We start from the raw sequence: 13511 nt of genomic DNA on the forward strand, positions 1-13511 counted from the left end.
TTGTCCGTTAATCTTCTTCAATTCATACGATCCGAAAGTTAAAAATTAAAAAGATATATAAGTAGGAAAATGAAATATGTGGATATCACATCCTTTTATTTAGAGTAAAAGCATAATCATCGCATCGTACAATTGGCCAATATCTGACAATAATTCATCAAACTATCAAACTTAGGTACTAGAAAAGGTTCACATTCTTCTGGCCTATTTCACTTAAGCTTAGGTCGGTAGCCATCCTCTTCACACACTACATTCAACAATTTCGCAATATCCGCCGTATAAAGTTGCATCAATTCGGAAACAAAAATGTCGATCACATGGAAATGTTCATCACATCCATCACCAAACTCTCCATCATTAGCGTTGCTGCTTCTCCAGAACACGGTTTCTCCGAACTTCGCTTCCCTGCATTTTATACATGTCCGACGAACGTTACCACAGATCTTCGTGCAAATGGTCACCAGATCGAAAGACTAAAAAATTGGAGCAATGGTCTTTTTCGTTAACTTCGTTAGAAATTTGTCAAAATAAATTATGTTAGAAGAAACATTGATACAATTGATGTCCCTCAACTTATCAAAACGTGTAACGATGATTATTTTTTGTCAATTTTGTCAGAATTTTATTAAAATGAGTTATGTTAGAAAGACCATTGCTACAATTAGATTAAAATTGAGGAATCATTGCTTAAATTGGGTTAAAGTTGAGGGACGTACGAGATTTTTAGTGAGGGGCCATAGCTGCACGTTTTGATGATTTGAAGAACCAACGGTAATGAATTTTTAGTTAAAAGACCATTGCTACAATTGAATTAAAATTAAAGATCTATTGCCACAATTTAATATTTTCGTTTACTAAGAGCAAGGCAAAAAAACGAATTGAGAAAGTACCGTAGAAGGACGACGATGATGACGAAGACGACGATGCATGGTTTGGGTTGGAGTTGGTGATTAGGTTGAGAGGGCATGAGGAGGAGATGGGAAGGACTGGAAGATTATGACAGTTGCAAATTTCAAGCATGTAGCCATCAGGGTCATGGAAGAAGAGCTGATCAACTGTAACTCCGCCTTCTTCTACCTGCGCCGTCACGTACTCTACCTTCATCTCCTCCAGTTTCTGCACCACCACCGCCATGTCTGAGCACTGGAACGAGATGTGGTTGTCCTTTGGGTTTATCTTTCTGCATTTCTTTTCCGCGGCATTGATGGTATCCGACTCCAGCAGATGAATTCCCACTCCATGGTTGAACAGCCTAATCATAATTTAATTAACATTAATCTTAGCTATGATTTAATTAACTACACCGTAATTGAATTCGATTTATACATAATTATTTTTGGCACGTTTAGTACGATAGACATTATTTTACACATTTATATAAAAATAAATAGTTCGTATTTTGAGTATGCTGAAAAGCTTACCGGCCTTAGAGTGCTTTTTTTGTGGAGAAAATTTTCATTATGACGAAATATAAATGGTACATCACATATTTTTATTTCATCATTTATATAATAAAACGTAGTATAATACCTCATATACCGATAAAAATCTTTTTTTTTTCTTCTTTTTTTAGGTAAAATTGGGGGTCAAAAGACCTAACAAAAACAACTAACTATTAACAAAACGCGTATAAGTAAACCTAACAGCATTCTCAAAGATCAACCTATCCACAAAAGAAGGCTAATAAAAAACATGAAGACCAATGTCAAACTATGGCCTAAACCTGTCAGTACCATCAATCACTTTATTTTTCTCACGACAAACATGAGAAACCTGAAAAATCTATCCTTTCTTTGTTCTTTTCATGTGGGTCAAATTGTCATGTGGTCACACGCATAGACACGTGGTCAATGTGTCCGGCGAATTATTGATGGAGGGTGTCGGTGTGATGTGTGTTATGCATGAAACATGACACACAATTAAAATAATGGAAAAAGATACTCGTAAGAACATTTTCTTAAGAATCTTGTGATCTAACCATGTATATTATGTTATTAGAAATTATTTTAAAATTTAAAAATTAAATATAAATAGTACTTAACAAAAATTCATCTCACAATATATGATGAATAGTCACAATCAACCACAATCACAAAATCCTTAGGAAAAGAATCCGATGAGGATCCTTTTCCTAAAATAAAATCTAAAATACACTGTTAAATTATGATTGTTAAACAAGGTATTGAATCTGATTAATTAATCTTTTTTTCTATGGAGCTCTAGTATCACATAAAGCAATAAGCCTTTTCCTTTTGAAATATACATCTACGTGCTATTATTTACACATTAATTTTACTTTTTATACACTTTATTAATTTTTACCATTGATTTTTTTTCAATGCATTCGATCCATCAGTGAAAAATTATAAGGATAAGTGAGTGAAAAGTAAAAAGGAATGTCCGAATAGCACTACCTTTTATATACATAGGTTAAATGGTGAGTGATCGACATAGCGTGTGAGTGTGTTAAATTGGAAAAAAGGATGGGCATGGAAGTATGAAAGAACACGTACCAAGCTCCTTCAAACTTGAAGGAAGAAGGGCGTTGGATGAGCACAAAACCTAAGACATCCTCGTAGAACCTCACTGATTTGCTCACCGACTTGCAAACAAACGACACGTGATTTAAACACAGTTGAGGCAGCACCAACTTTGATGCAGATGATGAATACCACCTCTGCTTCTGCTGCTCCTGTATTTCCCCATCACCAGCAAACTCATCACTTCCTGCATTCCTCATCTCTCTCTCTCTCTCTCTCTCTCTCTCTCTCTCTAAGTTATTGTTGTATGTGGTGATGACTCTGATGGAAGTATAACGCGCGTATATAAAGGCAGGCAGATAAGCAGGAGATATATCGGGTCCAAATATCTCATTCGAAGAAAGAAAGAAGATTCCAGAAACTGTACAAAGTTTTGAAAAAAATCAGTCTCTACATCTACATTTTGTTCTGTCATTGTTTTTCAACTACGACATTATCTACGCTGAGGTATCGTGTTTAACCTTATAATAAGTTAATAATAATATGATTCAAATTCGATTTTAAGAAAAATCAAACGGAAGAAGAAAACTACTAGATAGTAGTACTATATGACAACTTTTGTCCTGTCATTAATTTAATTATTTAGAATATTAAGTTTCTTGTAACTGTAATCTAATAATTAGTATGTCCTTCAAATTTAGAACATGTTTACTTACACGTAATAGCAATTAGATTCATCGTGATTATTGAATTTCTTGCACTTATTAAAATATGAATATGAGAATTATTTTACTTTTTAACATTCACATGTCATGTGTGTAAAGTTACTAACATGTGAAATTAAAAAAATATAGATTTTCTTAAATGCATAATCAAATACCTAAATATCATGAAATATTAATGTTCTTATTGAATTCATAATAAAATACCTAAATATCATAAATTAGTATGCGTGTATATATATTCACACACACACACACACATATTATATATCATAAATTAGTATATGTCATATATAAGATATGTCCCTCATGTATGATGTAATGATGTATATCCGAAGCAAAGCTCCAAGGAGGAGAATTTTTTACCCTCATAATCTCTCTACTTCTCCATGCCCTCCTATTTGAATAATTACGATTAAATCACGTCAACATCTTATATTAATTTTTTATAAAAATAATAAGATAAAAAAATAATATATAAAAGAAAAAGATGAAAGGAGTCAGGAATAAAAAGGTAGAAAATCTTCCTCCAAACCACAAAGCCCTACAACTAGCATGACGTGACACCACCTACTCTCCTCTAGATATAAAGCCGGCCAGCTAGGCGAAAAGGATCCGGATCATTTACTTAGGAATTCTTGATCATGGTCGTCCTTGTGCGCTCAGTTTTCCTTACTCGTACTAAAAATGAATCATGATACATCAAATAAAGCTACAAATTAAATACGGACCACGTGATGGTTGTTGAATAGACCCATCAAATTAAATTGGACTTTGATCGATGTCTACAGGTTGGAGATATCAAAAAGTTATATTGATAATGAGTATGATTCTTTTCTTTTTTATTCTCATATTTTTCATTCTCTTCGTTCACACATTAATTTTTATCTTATTATATTAATAAAAAAAATTAATATAAAATATTAACGTGATTTAGTTGTAATCGTTCAAATAAGAGGAAAGAGAATGAGATAGAGATTAAGAGGAGAATCCTCCTCCTGTAGATAAAGCTGAAACATGATAAACGTTGTGCGGTATGATATGCCCTATATTAATTATAGATATGGAGCAACCTATCGGGCATGCAAAAAGAAAATAATAATATATAAAAAAAAAAGAATTGTTCTTGCTATTTCAAAAATTTTATTTTGATATTTTAAAATTTCTAAATTAGAAAGAAAAAATACTTGTGAGGAGTGTATAATGAGATTTGTGGGGTACTAATAACAGTTTCTTAAAAATAAAAAAAAAAGCAACTTAGTAACGATTTAGTGGTATTTCTATTTATTTATAACTGGGAGGCTTTAGGTTCGATTTTCTTTAAAGGTAAATTTGAACCATATTATTGCTAGCCTATTATGAAAAGTTCACTCTCCCTCCTCCCAAAAAATAACAACTAAAATAATTCATTAAACTTAATCAAGAAACTAGGACAATTTTTAACTTTTATTAAGACAAATGTTATCTTACTAGCAAGATCAGTCGTTGAAATTAATCAATGATCTAAAATAATCATCAAATGTTATTAAGTTAAATAATATAGTACTTATTTATTTCTATCTTTTAAAATCATCAAAATTCAAAAAAAAAAAAAAAAAGAATACCATAAAATCTTTACATATATGTTACTTTTCCATAAAATAAAGAACAATGGGCACTAGGCTTGGGACCCACGCACAGTCCCTCCCCTGTCATCGAGACAAAAAAACACCTTATATAAATAGTATACACTTGTAACATGTAAAAGAATTTTAACGAAAAACTTCCGGTGCTATTTATTTTTGGGAAAAATCATATTTTTACACTAAAAAATCAATCATAGTACTATTTAATTTACCTTTTATTTTGTTTTTATTGTTAAAACTCAATATTTTTAAACATTTTTCTTTAATTTTTTCTTTATAATTTTGTCATGTTAAATAATTAATAAAATATTATATTACGGAATCAAAATATCACGTTACGTTATAATCACATGTCATATAAGTTGTCTCTGCAGTGCGGTGGGGCATACTCGTGAAGTCTTATTCGCATTCACATGCCCTTTTTGCTGTTCTGGGACATCTTCAAAACATGTGAATACTCAAACCGCATTAGTTAATCATTGTACATGTTTCCACCGACTCTGCAGCCGGCTGGCATGTAACCGGATGGGACGGAGTGAGGGAATTATTTTTTCAATAGGTCTAAGTACTTAAAAAATAAAATATTTCTTTAATTATATAATAAATAACATGCAATATACCATTTTATATTCTGAGCACAATAAAAAATTTCTTAAAGAAAATAGGCGTTGGTGTTGTTGTATTGTACTGAACAAATGTTCTACCTTTGAATTGTTGTAGATCGGAAATGAACGTTGGATTGGTGGTGCTGAATGGAGAAGGTGTAATGAGAAGGGAAAATAATTTTCGCACACTATGCATGGATGTGCTAAGAGAAAACGGGATACACATAAATCGCTTCTCAATTGCTTTCGTATTTTCCATTTTACCTTTGTTTTTGCTATTATCGGATTTTCCCTTTTGTGAAAATGTAACAAGGATAAAGTTTGATCCTAAGATAAAAAAAATATAAATCATAGATTCGAGTAATTACATGTCGTCTGAATAGCATAAGATTAAGAGTGATAAATAATCACCTAACAGCCTCTTAATTAAATTACAAAAAATAAATACAAACAACAAAGCCTTATCCCACTAAGTGTGATTGGCTGCGTGAATCGTAAAATGTCACTACGCTCGATTTTGCGCCACGTCTTCTGACAAAACATAAATCAATGGAAAATATAAACCAAAACTGCTGTAGTGGCCAATCCCACTACTATAACTCAGATTTGAAGCTCAACCTGCAAGCCACCACAATGAGCTTCCAAAATTTAACTATCCTTCTATTCCTTGCATGAAAAAAGTAGGCGACTAGATTAATATCCTCACAGCAGACTTGATGGCAAGTAGCTCCTCTTCCCCGACTTTCTTCCACGCCCCGCCTATCATGAGATGTCCGTCGACATCTTCTGGTGATAGAACATCCTCACCTTCCGATGCAAAACCATCCGATGTCACCCTCATCTTCTTAGCACATGGGTTATCTAGTAGCTGCATTTCAGAACTATTTCTCTTGACGCTGCATTGGTTCAACTCCCACAACTCTTTTCTTCCTAGTAATTCAGAAACCTTTTCCGGGACATTGTTAACGTCCAGAACAGGAAGGCAGCCCGAAGACCCTACAGCTCGAGGCAACATTCCTATTGGACACGGGTTCCATGATTTTGACAGAACCCATCTGTTAGTGTTTCCGACATCAGCATCTGCGGTCTTAACTGCTTTGCTCTTCCTTATGCGACGCTTAATCAGCTCTAGCTTCTCTGCCGCATGACTTATAGATTCTTCTTGCTCGTTAAATTGATTATTTGAGTTTATACGAACAGCTTCTTCTTCAGTACCATCCGAATTTGATGAAACAAACGAAGAGAATTTGTGCAGTTTTCCCACTAGGAAGCTGTCCCCTGTCAGCTGTGCAAGATGGGCGGCAGAATCCACGAGCTTGTTATTAGCAGAAGCTGATACAATAAGACATTTATGTAGGAGTTCCATCAGAATTGCTTTTGAGATAGTTTTTTCTGCTGAAGAAACTTTGATTACGACTGCAGAGTCTTTTTCTTGGCGAGGCTTTAATCCTTCGAAATTTCCAACGAGCCAAGTAAACAGAGAAGAGAGGTGTTCAACTTGGAGTATCTCTGCCCCACGGTCTGATGATGTGTGAAACCGTCCTAGACAAATTCATAAACTTAGCAACCAAGATAAGAACATTTGGATAATTTAAAGTTTTGGTGAGTATGTCTAGCTGTACCAAATGACGTTGAATTCATGCTATGAACTGAGAATATCAGATACAATTAGGGAAGGAAATTACCCACCATGCAAATTCAAAAACTCCCTAAACTCAAGAAATCAGACTGTTCTGATGTGATTGTTATTACCGACTAGATCACTTAACGATGTTCAGGATAAAAAAGCAACCTAGTTACCCTGTCAAATATAATTTGAATCTATACACAACCTCAGCATAACTTCTACCAGTCTATATCTGAATATGGAACAAATAATACAAAGAATAGGTCACAGGATTACCGGTCTCATACATCACTGCTTCCTGAGTCTCAATCTTATCAAGAACTGCATTCAGAAGAGCCAGAAGCAACTCCGGTTCCTTATTTAAAATTTTTGTTATCACAAGCTTCCACTCGTTCAACGAAATAAGTAGTCTTGGGCCAGTTTGGGTGTTTACTGGAAGATCTGAGGAGTCTGAGGAATTTATAGCCTCCAACAAGAACTCCAACAGTACAGAAACAACCTCTGAGGAGAACGAAGAATACATCCCAATAAGACTTTTCAATATCTTCGTAAGGTCTTTTTTTGAACCTGGATATGAAGCACCTCAATTAATAACCATACTTACAAAACATCAATATGTTCAAAAGACATCCTTCAAAAATAAGATGACAGATTGGGATTGCTCTCTACTTGCCCAATCGATGGAGAAATAATGTTCATTAATCATGGACATCGCATCAGAATTAAGATCGCTGTGAGAGCATACTATAAGAGAGAGTGAGGAACATTTTCTGAACATTTTAATCAACAATACGAATAAGACATGCAAGTATAAAAAGAGAAATATGCAGGTGTAGCATTACAAATAAAAAATGTTAAATCAAACCCAAAACATGACATACAGATGGACTACATGGAGATATCTCAGTAGAGAGTATACATTGTACACATGATACATGCCGATAATGACTTCTCTACAACAGCTTAGCTATGTAAATTCCATTTCCTAGGAACACAACGTAACAATCAATGGTTTTCTGACCTTCCCATGTGATTGCGAGATAGCTTGCTGATTGAAATACAAACTATGATAAACCATTCCCATTCCATCAAAATGTATCTTTTCCAAAACAAACAAAAAAATAAAAATAAAAGTAAAAAAACTTTGAAAATGCATTTCAGCATTGGAGAAAATTACAGATTTGTAATTTTACGTACATTTTATATTCTGTCATAAAATAATTATGGTCTAAGATTATTCCTTTACAAAGAATGGGTGAAAACTGAAGACAAAGTCCTAACCAGACAAAAACATCACAATCCCTACAAAATGTAGCTGCTGCACGTAACATGAAAAGATATATATGGTGTAATGCGTATTTGCTCTCAATCCAAAAGCATTGGAAAATATTGTATCCTATATATATCTTTTCATGTTATGTGCAGCAGCTACATTTTGTAGGGATTGTGATGTTTTTGCTCTCAACCTGCAAGCAGCAATGGTAATGGCAAATGGAGAAGATGAAGTAGAAGGGAGCAGAGCTCCAATATATTTTTGTGTTTGTATTTCTTTCTGTAAATTCTGATCTGATTACAATACTGAGAGCTAGTGCTCTTATACAAGTACAACTCAACATGCCAGCTGGCCAATTATGACAAACTTCTCTAAAACAGGAATAAGCCTGATAATCCCAAGATTAAAACCTTTAATAGTGATTAAGCTAATCACTAATTGCAGATCATATCATATAATCAATCTAACTTGAAGAAAATAAATTTCCATACCACGCTTTTTCTTGACTTTTGAAGAATGGGGCTGAGGAGTCTCCTTAACTCTTAAACAGAAGGCCAATTCATGGAATTTAGACCTAATTTCATTTCTGATCTCAGCAGTTTCATTACCATGAAATGGAATTTTCTTCTTCTGAGGCTCCCAGTAATAACACTTTAACCAATCAAGGGCCTAAAAACACCAACCATGGATAATGTTTAACTTCTCAAATTTAAAGCAAGTCATCCTTTTCATAACTTGTATATAATCATTGAAGTATTTCAGTAGGAAAAAAAGAAGGTAAGGGGAACAAATTGTCATAAACTAAAATGAACTTGTAACAGAGGAGCCATAAAGGGTTAAGATAACTGTAAAGGGTCCTTTTTATCCTCAAAAATGACTTAGTAATATCTGGTAATTAAGAGACTAACCGTAAAGGGTTTGTTTTCAGAAACAAGTTTAATCTTCCCTAATCTTTTCTTCTCTTTTTGGGTCAATTAATCTTTCCCTATTCAAGATCTGAAAGTTCTAGCCCACGAAAGTGACTAGAAACATAGAGAGATAATAATATCATTTTGGTACGATTGAAATGCAGAACATGATGTTTTTCCAGCCAAAATAGGCTGGAATAACGTCAAGTGTAGAAAACCTGAAATAAGAATCTAGTCTCATCAGAAAATATTTCCCTATGTTTATATGGAAAAAGAAAGCCGGTTTTCACAACTTAATAGAATTCAGAGATATTATCAATAAAACCAACATTCTGTGCAGCACCCACAAGTAGTTAAATCAAACATCAAGGGAAGTCTTACTAGGATTCTCTTATAATTATTCATCACCAAATAAACTAGATTAGTGGAACATAAAATCTAAAGATTATGATTAAGCATTTGAAGAACTTGAAGGTGGGATTTTTTTGATTTACCAAGCATGATATGTACCTTAAGTGAAGCAGTACGAACAACGACAAGTGTGGGAAGTTCGCGGTGAGATCCCTCTGAAAATTAAAGCAATAAAATGGTAAAAAATAAAAATAAAAAAGATCAATGTGCAGTATCATGAGTGTTTAAAAATTACTTTAAATACCAAAAGCCCTGTGCGCAAGGTAGACATAAGTCGAATGGGCATGGTTGATTATCCAACAGAAAGGCCTAAAAGCTTAACCAACTAACAAAAGATTACAAAATAAAAGTTGAAGCTGCTCACCATGACGAATATCAATCAGTGTACGTGGAATGCCGATTGCATCGGCAGCCACAGCAATTGAAACCTCAGTTTTTTTCCGTGTCTTCTCAACCACACCATTCACAAGCCTTCAGAAACAAGACAACATGTGTGAAGGTGATTTATTTATGTAGCATCACATGCAACAATGATAAACAGAAAAAGGAGGCAGAAATAAATACGAGCTTAAACATTAATCCCCTATAAATACTGAATTTCTCCGTTCTGTCTAACCATGAAAACCTCAAAAACTGTGTTGATATATCAGTTATGTGATGGAAAAAGCTTTAAAAAAAATCTGCATGCTATACTTACAAGAACCCATAGCACAAGATATTTTAAATTGAAGATAACAAGCAGTGAATACGTATCAAGAAAAAATTCCTGACCAAATTCCGGATGCTTAAGGACTCTGACAGATGACTGGTACTAAGAACATATACATCTACAAGAATTTAGTCAAAAGTTTTCTTCTAAAGACTTATTGAGTGACACAGTTCCAGGTATAGCTTAAACTGTATTGTAGCTGGGATAAGTCAAAGGCTATGCAATATTTGTAGAAACATGAAAAAAGACAACACTTGATGCAACCAGCTTATGTATCATACTAATTTTTTGCTCAGTTACAAGTTTAACATGCTTGCTGCCCATACATGGAACAAAGTAGTCTACCTCTCAGTCAAACCTACTACAAACTACCTCCCAAAGAGAGAGTGAAGGAGTGAAGGAGTGTGTGTGTGTGTGTGTGTGTGTGTTTATTCAGCAGTATAGCTGATCAAGGATCATGTTTTTACTAATTATTGCACTGTGCTTATTAGGACCGTACTAAATTATGCATTGATCCATCACAAAATGATAAGGATTAAAGAAAAGAATGGAGAGATTTAATAGCAAAAAATTAAAGGAACCTCACCTCATGATTGCCATACAGTATAACATGGCCAGCATTTCCTCTGAGAGCGAAACATCATTTGATTGAGCTGATCTGCAATTATCTAAAGCATCATTTGACTGGTCCTTTCTGTAAGTCAAAAACACATACACGAAGTTGGCAAAGTAGGACAATCTTTTGAAGAAATTCAAAACAATATATGAGATAGATATACAAACAAAACCACAAAGAAAACAACATTTAGCATGAAGAATCCCCTCCCCCATCCCTACCCCCACTGGGTAAAAAAGGATAGAAGAAGTTGATCCAAACAGGCGCAGAGGAGTTGGGAGTAAAGGGTACCTAAAGTGAGGATCTTTTTGCTGAATTTCAATAATTGATGCTGTAACTTCAATCACAATAGGAAGACAGCCTCTGCTTCTCCATGTTGATATCTGCAAACAACAATTCAAACATCAAAAGAATTTATGTCAATGCCAGAAACCTCCAAAAAAATTCAATAAGAAGGAAAAACCTCTTCAAAAAAATAATTGTGTTCATTATTTTCAAAATCATAGCCACCATACACAAGATTCAAACAGATTCAACAATACGCTAAGAATTTAATTATGAGCCCGTCCAAACAATTATTTCCTTTACTACTAGAGAGACTAACAAAACAAGGAGGCATATCCACGTGAAATTTCTAACATAACATTATCTTTGAAAAACATTCCATGGTAAGCAAAATGAAAACATGAAGTTGGGTTTCTCTTACTCTTCTCAAAGCGGAGGCCACAATATCAGGTGAATTAGAAAAGAGAGATTCTTCAACAAAAAACCATTCATCCCAGCTCAACCAGGGAACCAATTTGTAGCTGTACGATGATGATGATGATGACAACGACGATATACCCAGCTCCTCATTATCTCTTGATTCTTCCGTAAACCCTAAAAGTTCCTCCATTAGAACTCTTCCACCCGCTCTACACAACTAATAACAAAAAAAACGTACAAATGAGAGAATAACAATAGGAAGTTTTATACGAAATACAAAATAAATTCCCAGATTAAAACTCAAAAGAGGTAGCTATAATTCTGAGCTCTGATGCACGATACTTTACATTCTCTATCCTATTTAAAGCACACAATATCAGAAATTCAGCCCCAACTGAAGTATTAACATGATTGTCCAATTCTTTTGGTTTTATATGCACTAATTAAAACTGCTATTGCTACTGCAGCTCTGGATCAATCCAAAAGCCCTAATGCTTGAATAAAACTGACAAGCTACCTTAAAAGAAAAAGACAGCTTTATATATCTTTCAGTTACCTTGTTGAATCAAAACTCAGGCACCACTAGCTTCAATAATAACCTAACACAAAACCAACAACACAACAAACCATCTCTAGTTTCACTTGTGATTGATTATGATATAATAATGGACCATATAAACAAAAGAAGGAGATGGCAGAAAAGATGACAATTAACACCAAGAGTACAGCTGCACACATTAGGCGAAAGTAGATGTCAGCACAGTTTCCTAGCTAACAAGGTAGCACAAGAATCATTACAATCATGAAATAAACATTGATGTCTTAGAGAGAACTGTTTCTTCATTTTCTCAGTTCACCCTAAAATAAACGAAATCAAAACGTTGAGACCTTCAAGATCCTCGTTGTCTGATTTCTAAACTAAACCAACGTGAAGAACTTCATCCTTCATGCGGAGGACATTTATTCCAACACATTCATGATATCATATATGGACACAAAGAATGAGAACTTTTGTATATCAATTAGACTTTTGACCACCCTCTCGTCCCAAACTAGAAGGCACTCGATCGACTGACCCTAAAGGATATCCTAAGTTATAACTATGAAAGTAAGGCACACCAAGGGTAGGAAAAAACAAGAGAGAGAAGCCAATCTCAACATTTAACCTACTCGATAACCGTTTAACGAATAATTGTGCACAGTATGCCATGTCAAATGAAAAAAAGTAAGAAACATTGGTAGCATTTTCTCAGTCCTCCAACTTCATCCCCACCAAAATTATGCTATCATTAAGGATTATATAGGAGGTTGGAGTTAGGCTATGAGAGCTTGTTCAACTTCAGTTCACCAACTATAAACCCATTTCAAAATTTACACCCAATGCAAAAAGAATCACCTATCAAATCCAATTACCATTTTTTTTTCTCTCTAGGATTCAAATTCAATTTTTTTTTCCTGCAAAAACTGCAAAACCATCCACACAAAAAAACAATTTTAATTTTACTGAATAGCAATCAAGATAAAAGAAAGATTCCAAATTTAACACTCAAATTGACAGAACAAGTATGAGCTTCTTCAGTATGAAATTAAGGGAATACCAAAACTAGCAACGGAAAAATTGTTCTAGAAAATCCAAATTTCCCAACTCACCAGCCAACTCGGCCGCCAGAAGCCGAGACAAACACTATGACCGGCTTGGAAACGGCTGCGGAGTGGCTTGAAAGAAGGTTGAAGCGACGGCGGCTGGGAAAAAGGTTGCAGCGACGGGAGGAAGAGAGAAAAACAAAAAAATTAAGACGCCAAACCACACGACGCCGTTAAGGAGAGATT

At 34.3% G+C, this 13511-nt stretch overlaps 2 protein-coding genes across 4 annotated transcripts; both read right to left on the bottom strand.

The window, feature by feature from the left end:
* Nucleotides 1–66: 66 nt before the first annotated feature.
* Nucleotides 67–2883, bottom strand: LOC137717640 (glyoxylase I 4-like). The gene is made up of 3 exons (XM_068457060.1): nt 2514–2883; nt 891–1252; nt 67–405 (listed from the first exon to the last, which is right to left on the bottom strand). Exons 1-3 carry the CDS (start codon nt 2738–2740, stop codon nt 314–316), a joined length of 681 nt encoding a protein of 226 aa, XP_068313161.1. The 5' UTR covers nt 2741–2883; the 3' UTR covers nt 67–313.
* A 2869-nt stretch (nt 2884–5752) lies between these two features.
* LOC137716711 (uncharacterized) lies at nt 5753–13484 on the bottom strand. Of its 3 annotated transcripts, XM_068456083.1 has the most exons (10): nt 13332–13465; nt 12238–12280; nt 11683–11898; nt 11268–11359; nt 10947–11054; nt 10016–10122; nt 9751–9806; nt 8824–9001; nt 7336–7626; nt 5753–6974 (listed from the first exon to the last, which is right to left on the bottom strand). In XM_068456083.1, exons 3-10 carry the CDS (start codon nt 11869–11871, stop codon nt 6121–6123), a joined length of 1875 nt encoding a protein of 624 aa, XP_068312184.1. In that variant the 5' UTR covers nt 11872–11898; nt 12238–12280; nt 13332–13465; the 3' UTR covers nt 5753–6120. The 3 variants fall into 3 exon arrangements, with proteins under 3 accessions (XP_068312184.1, XP_068312185.1, XP_068312183.1); XM_068456084.1 differs by lacking the exon at nt 12238–12280 and having other exon boundaries at nt 10947–11018; nt 13332–13484; XM_068456082.1 differs by lacking the exon at nt 12238–12280 and having other exon boundaries at nt 13332–13484.
* Between the last annotated feature and the right edge of the window lie 27 nt (nt 13485–13511).

The sequence above is a fragment of the Pyrus communis genome, chromosome 15, assembly GCF_963583255.1.
Source record: "Pyrus communis chromosome 15, drPyrComm1.1, whole genome shotgun sequence".
NCBI classification, from domain to species: domain Eukaryota; kingdom Viridiplantae; phylum Streptophyta; class Magnoliopsida; order Rosales; family Rosaceae; genus Pyrus; species Pyrus communis.

What these genes read in the sequence shown, in the direction of transcription:
- LOC137716711 (XM_068456082.1), bottom strand. Translation starts at nt 11,871, where the DNA reads ATGGAGGAACTTTTAGGGTTTACGGAAGAATCAAGAGATAATGAGGAG. An exon ending in TACTGTATGGCAATCATGAG is followed by an intron (nt 10,123 to 10,946) that starts GTGAGGTTCCTT and finishes TTGTTTCTGAAG; the next exon opens with GCTTGTGAATGGTGTGGTTG. An exon ending in TTCGTACTGCTTCACTTAAG is followed by an intron (nt 9,002 to 9,750) that starts GTACATATCATG and finishes TGGTGTTTTTAG; the next exon opens with GCCCTTGATTGGTTAAAGTG.
- LOC137717640 (XM_068457060.1), bottom strand. Translation starts at nt 2,740, where the DNA reads ATGAGGAATGCAGGAAGTGATGAGTTTGCTGGTGATGGGGAAATACAG. An exon ending in TTCAAGTTTGAAGGAGCTTG is followed by an intron (nt 1,253 to 2,513) that starts GTACGTGTTCTT and finishes AATTATGATTAG; the next exon opens with GCTGTTCAACCATGGAGTGG. An exon ending in ATCATCGTCGTCCTTCTACG is followed by an intron (nt 406 to 890) that starts GTACTTTCTCAA and finishes TATAAAATGCAG; the next exon opens with GGAAGCGAAGTTCGGAGAAA.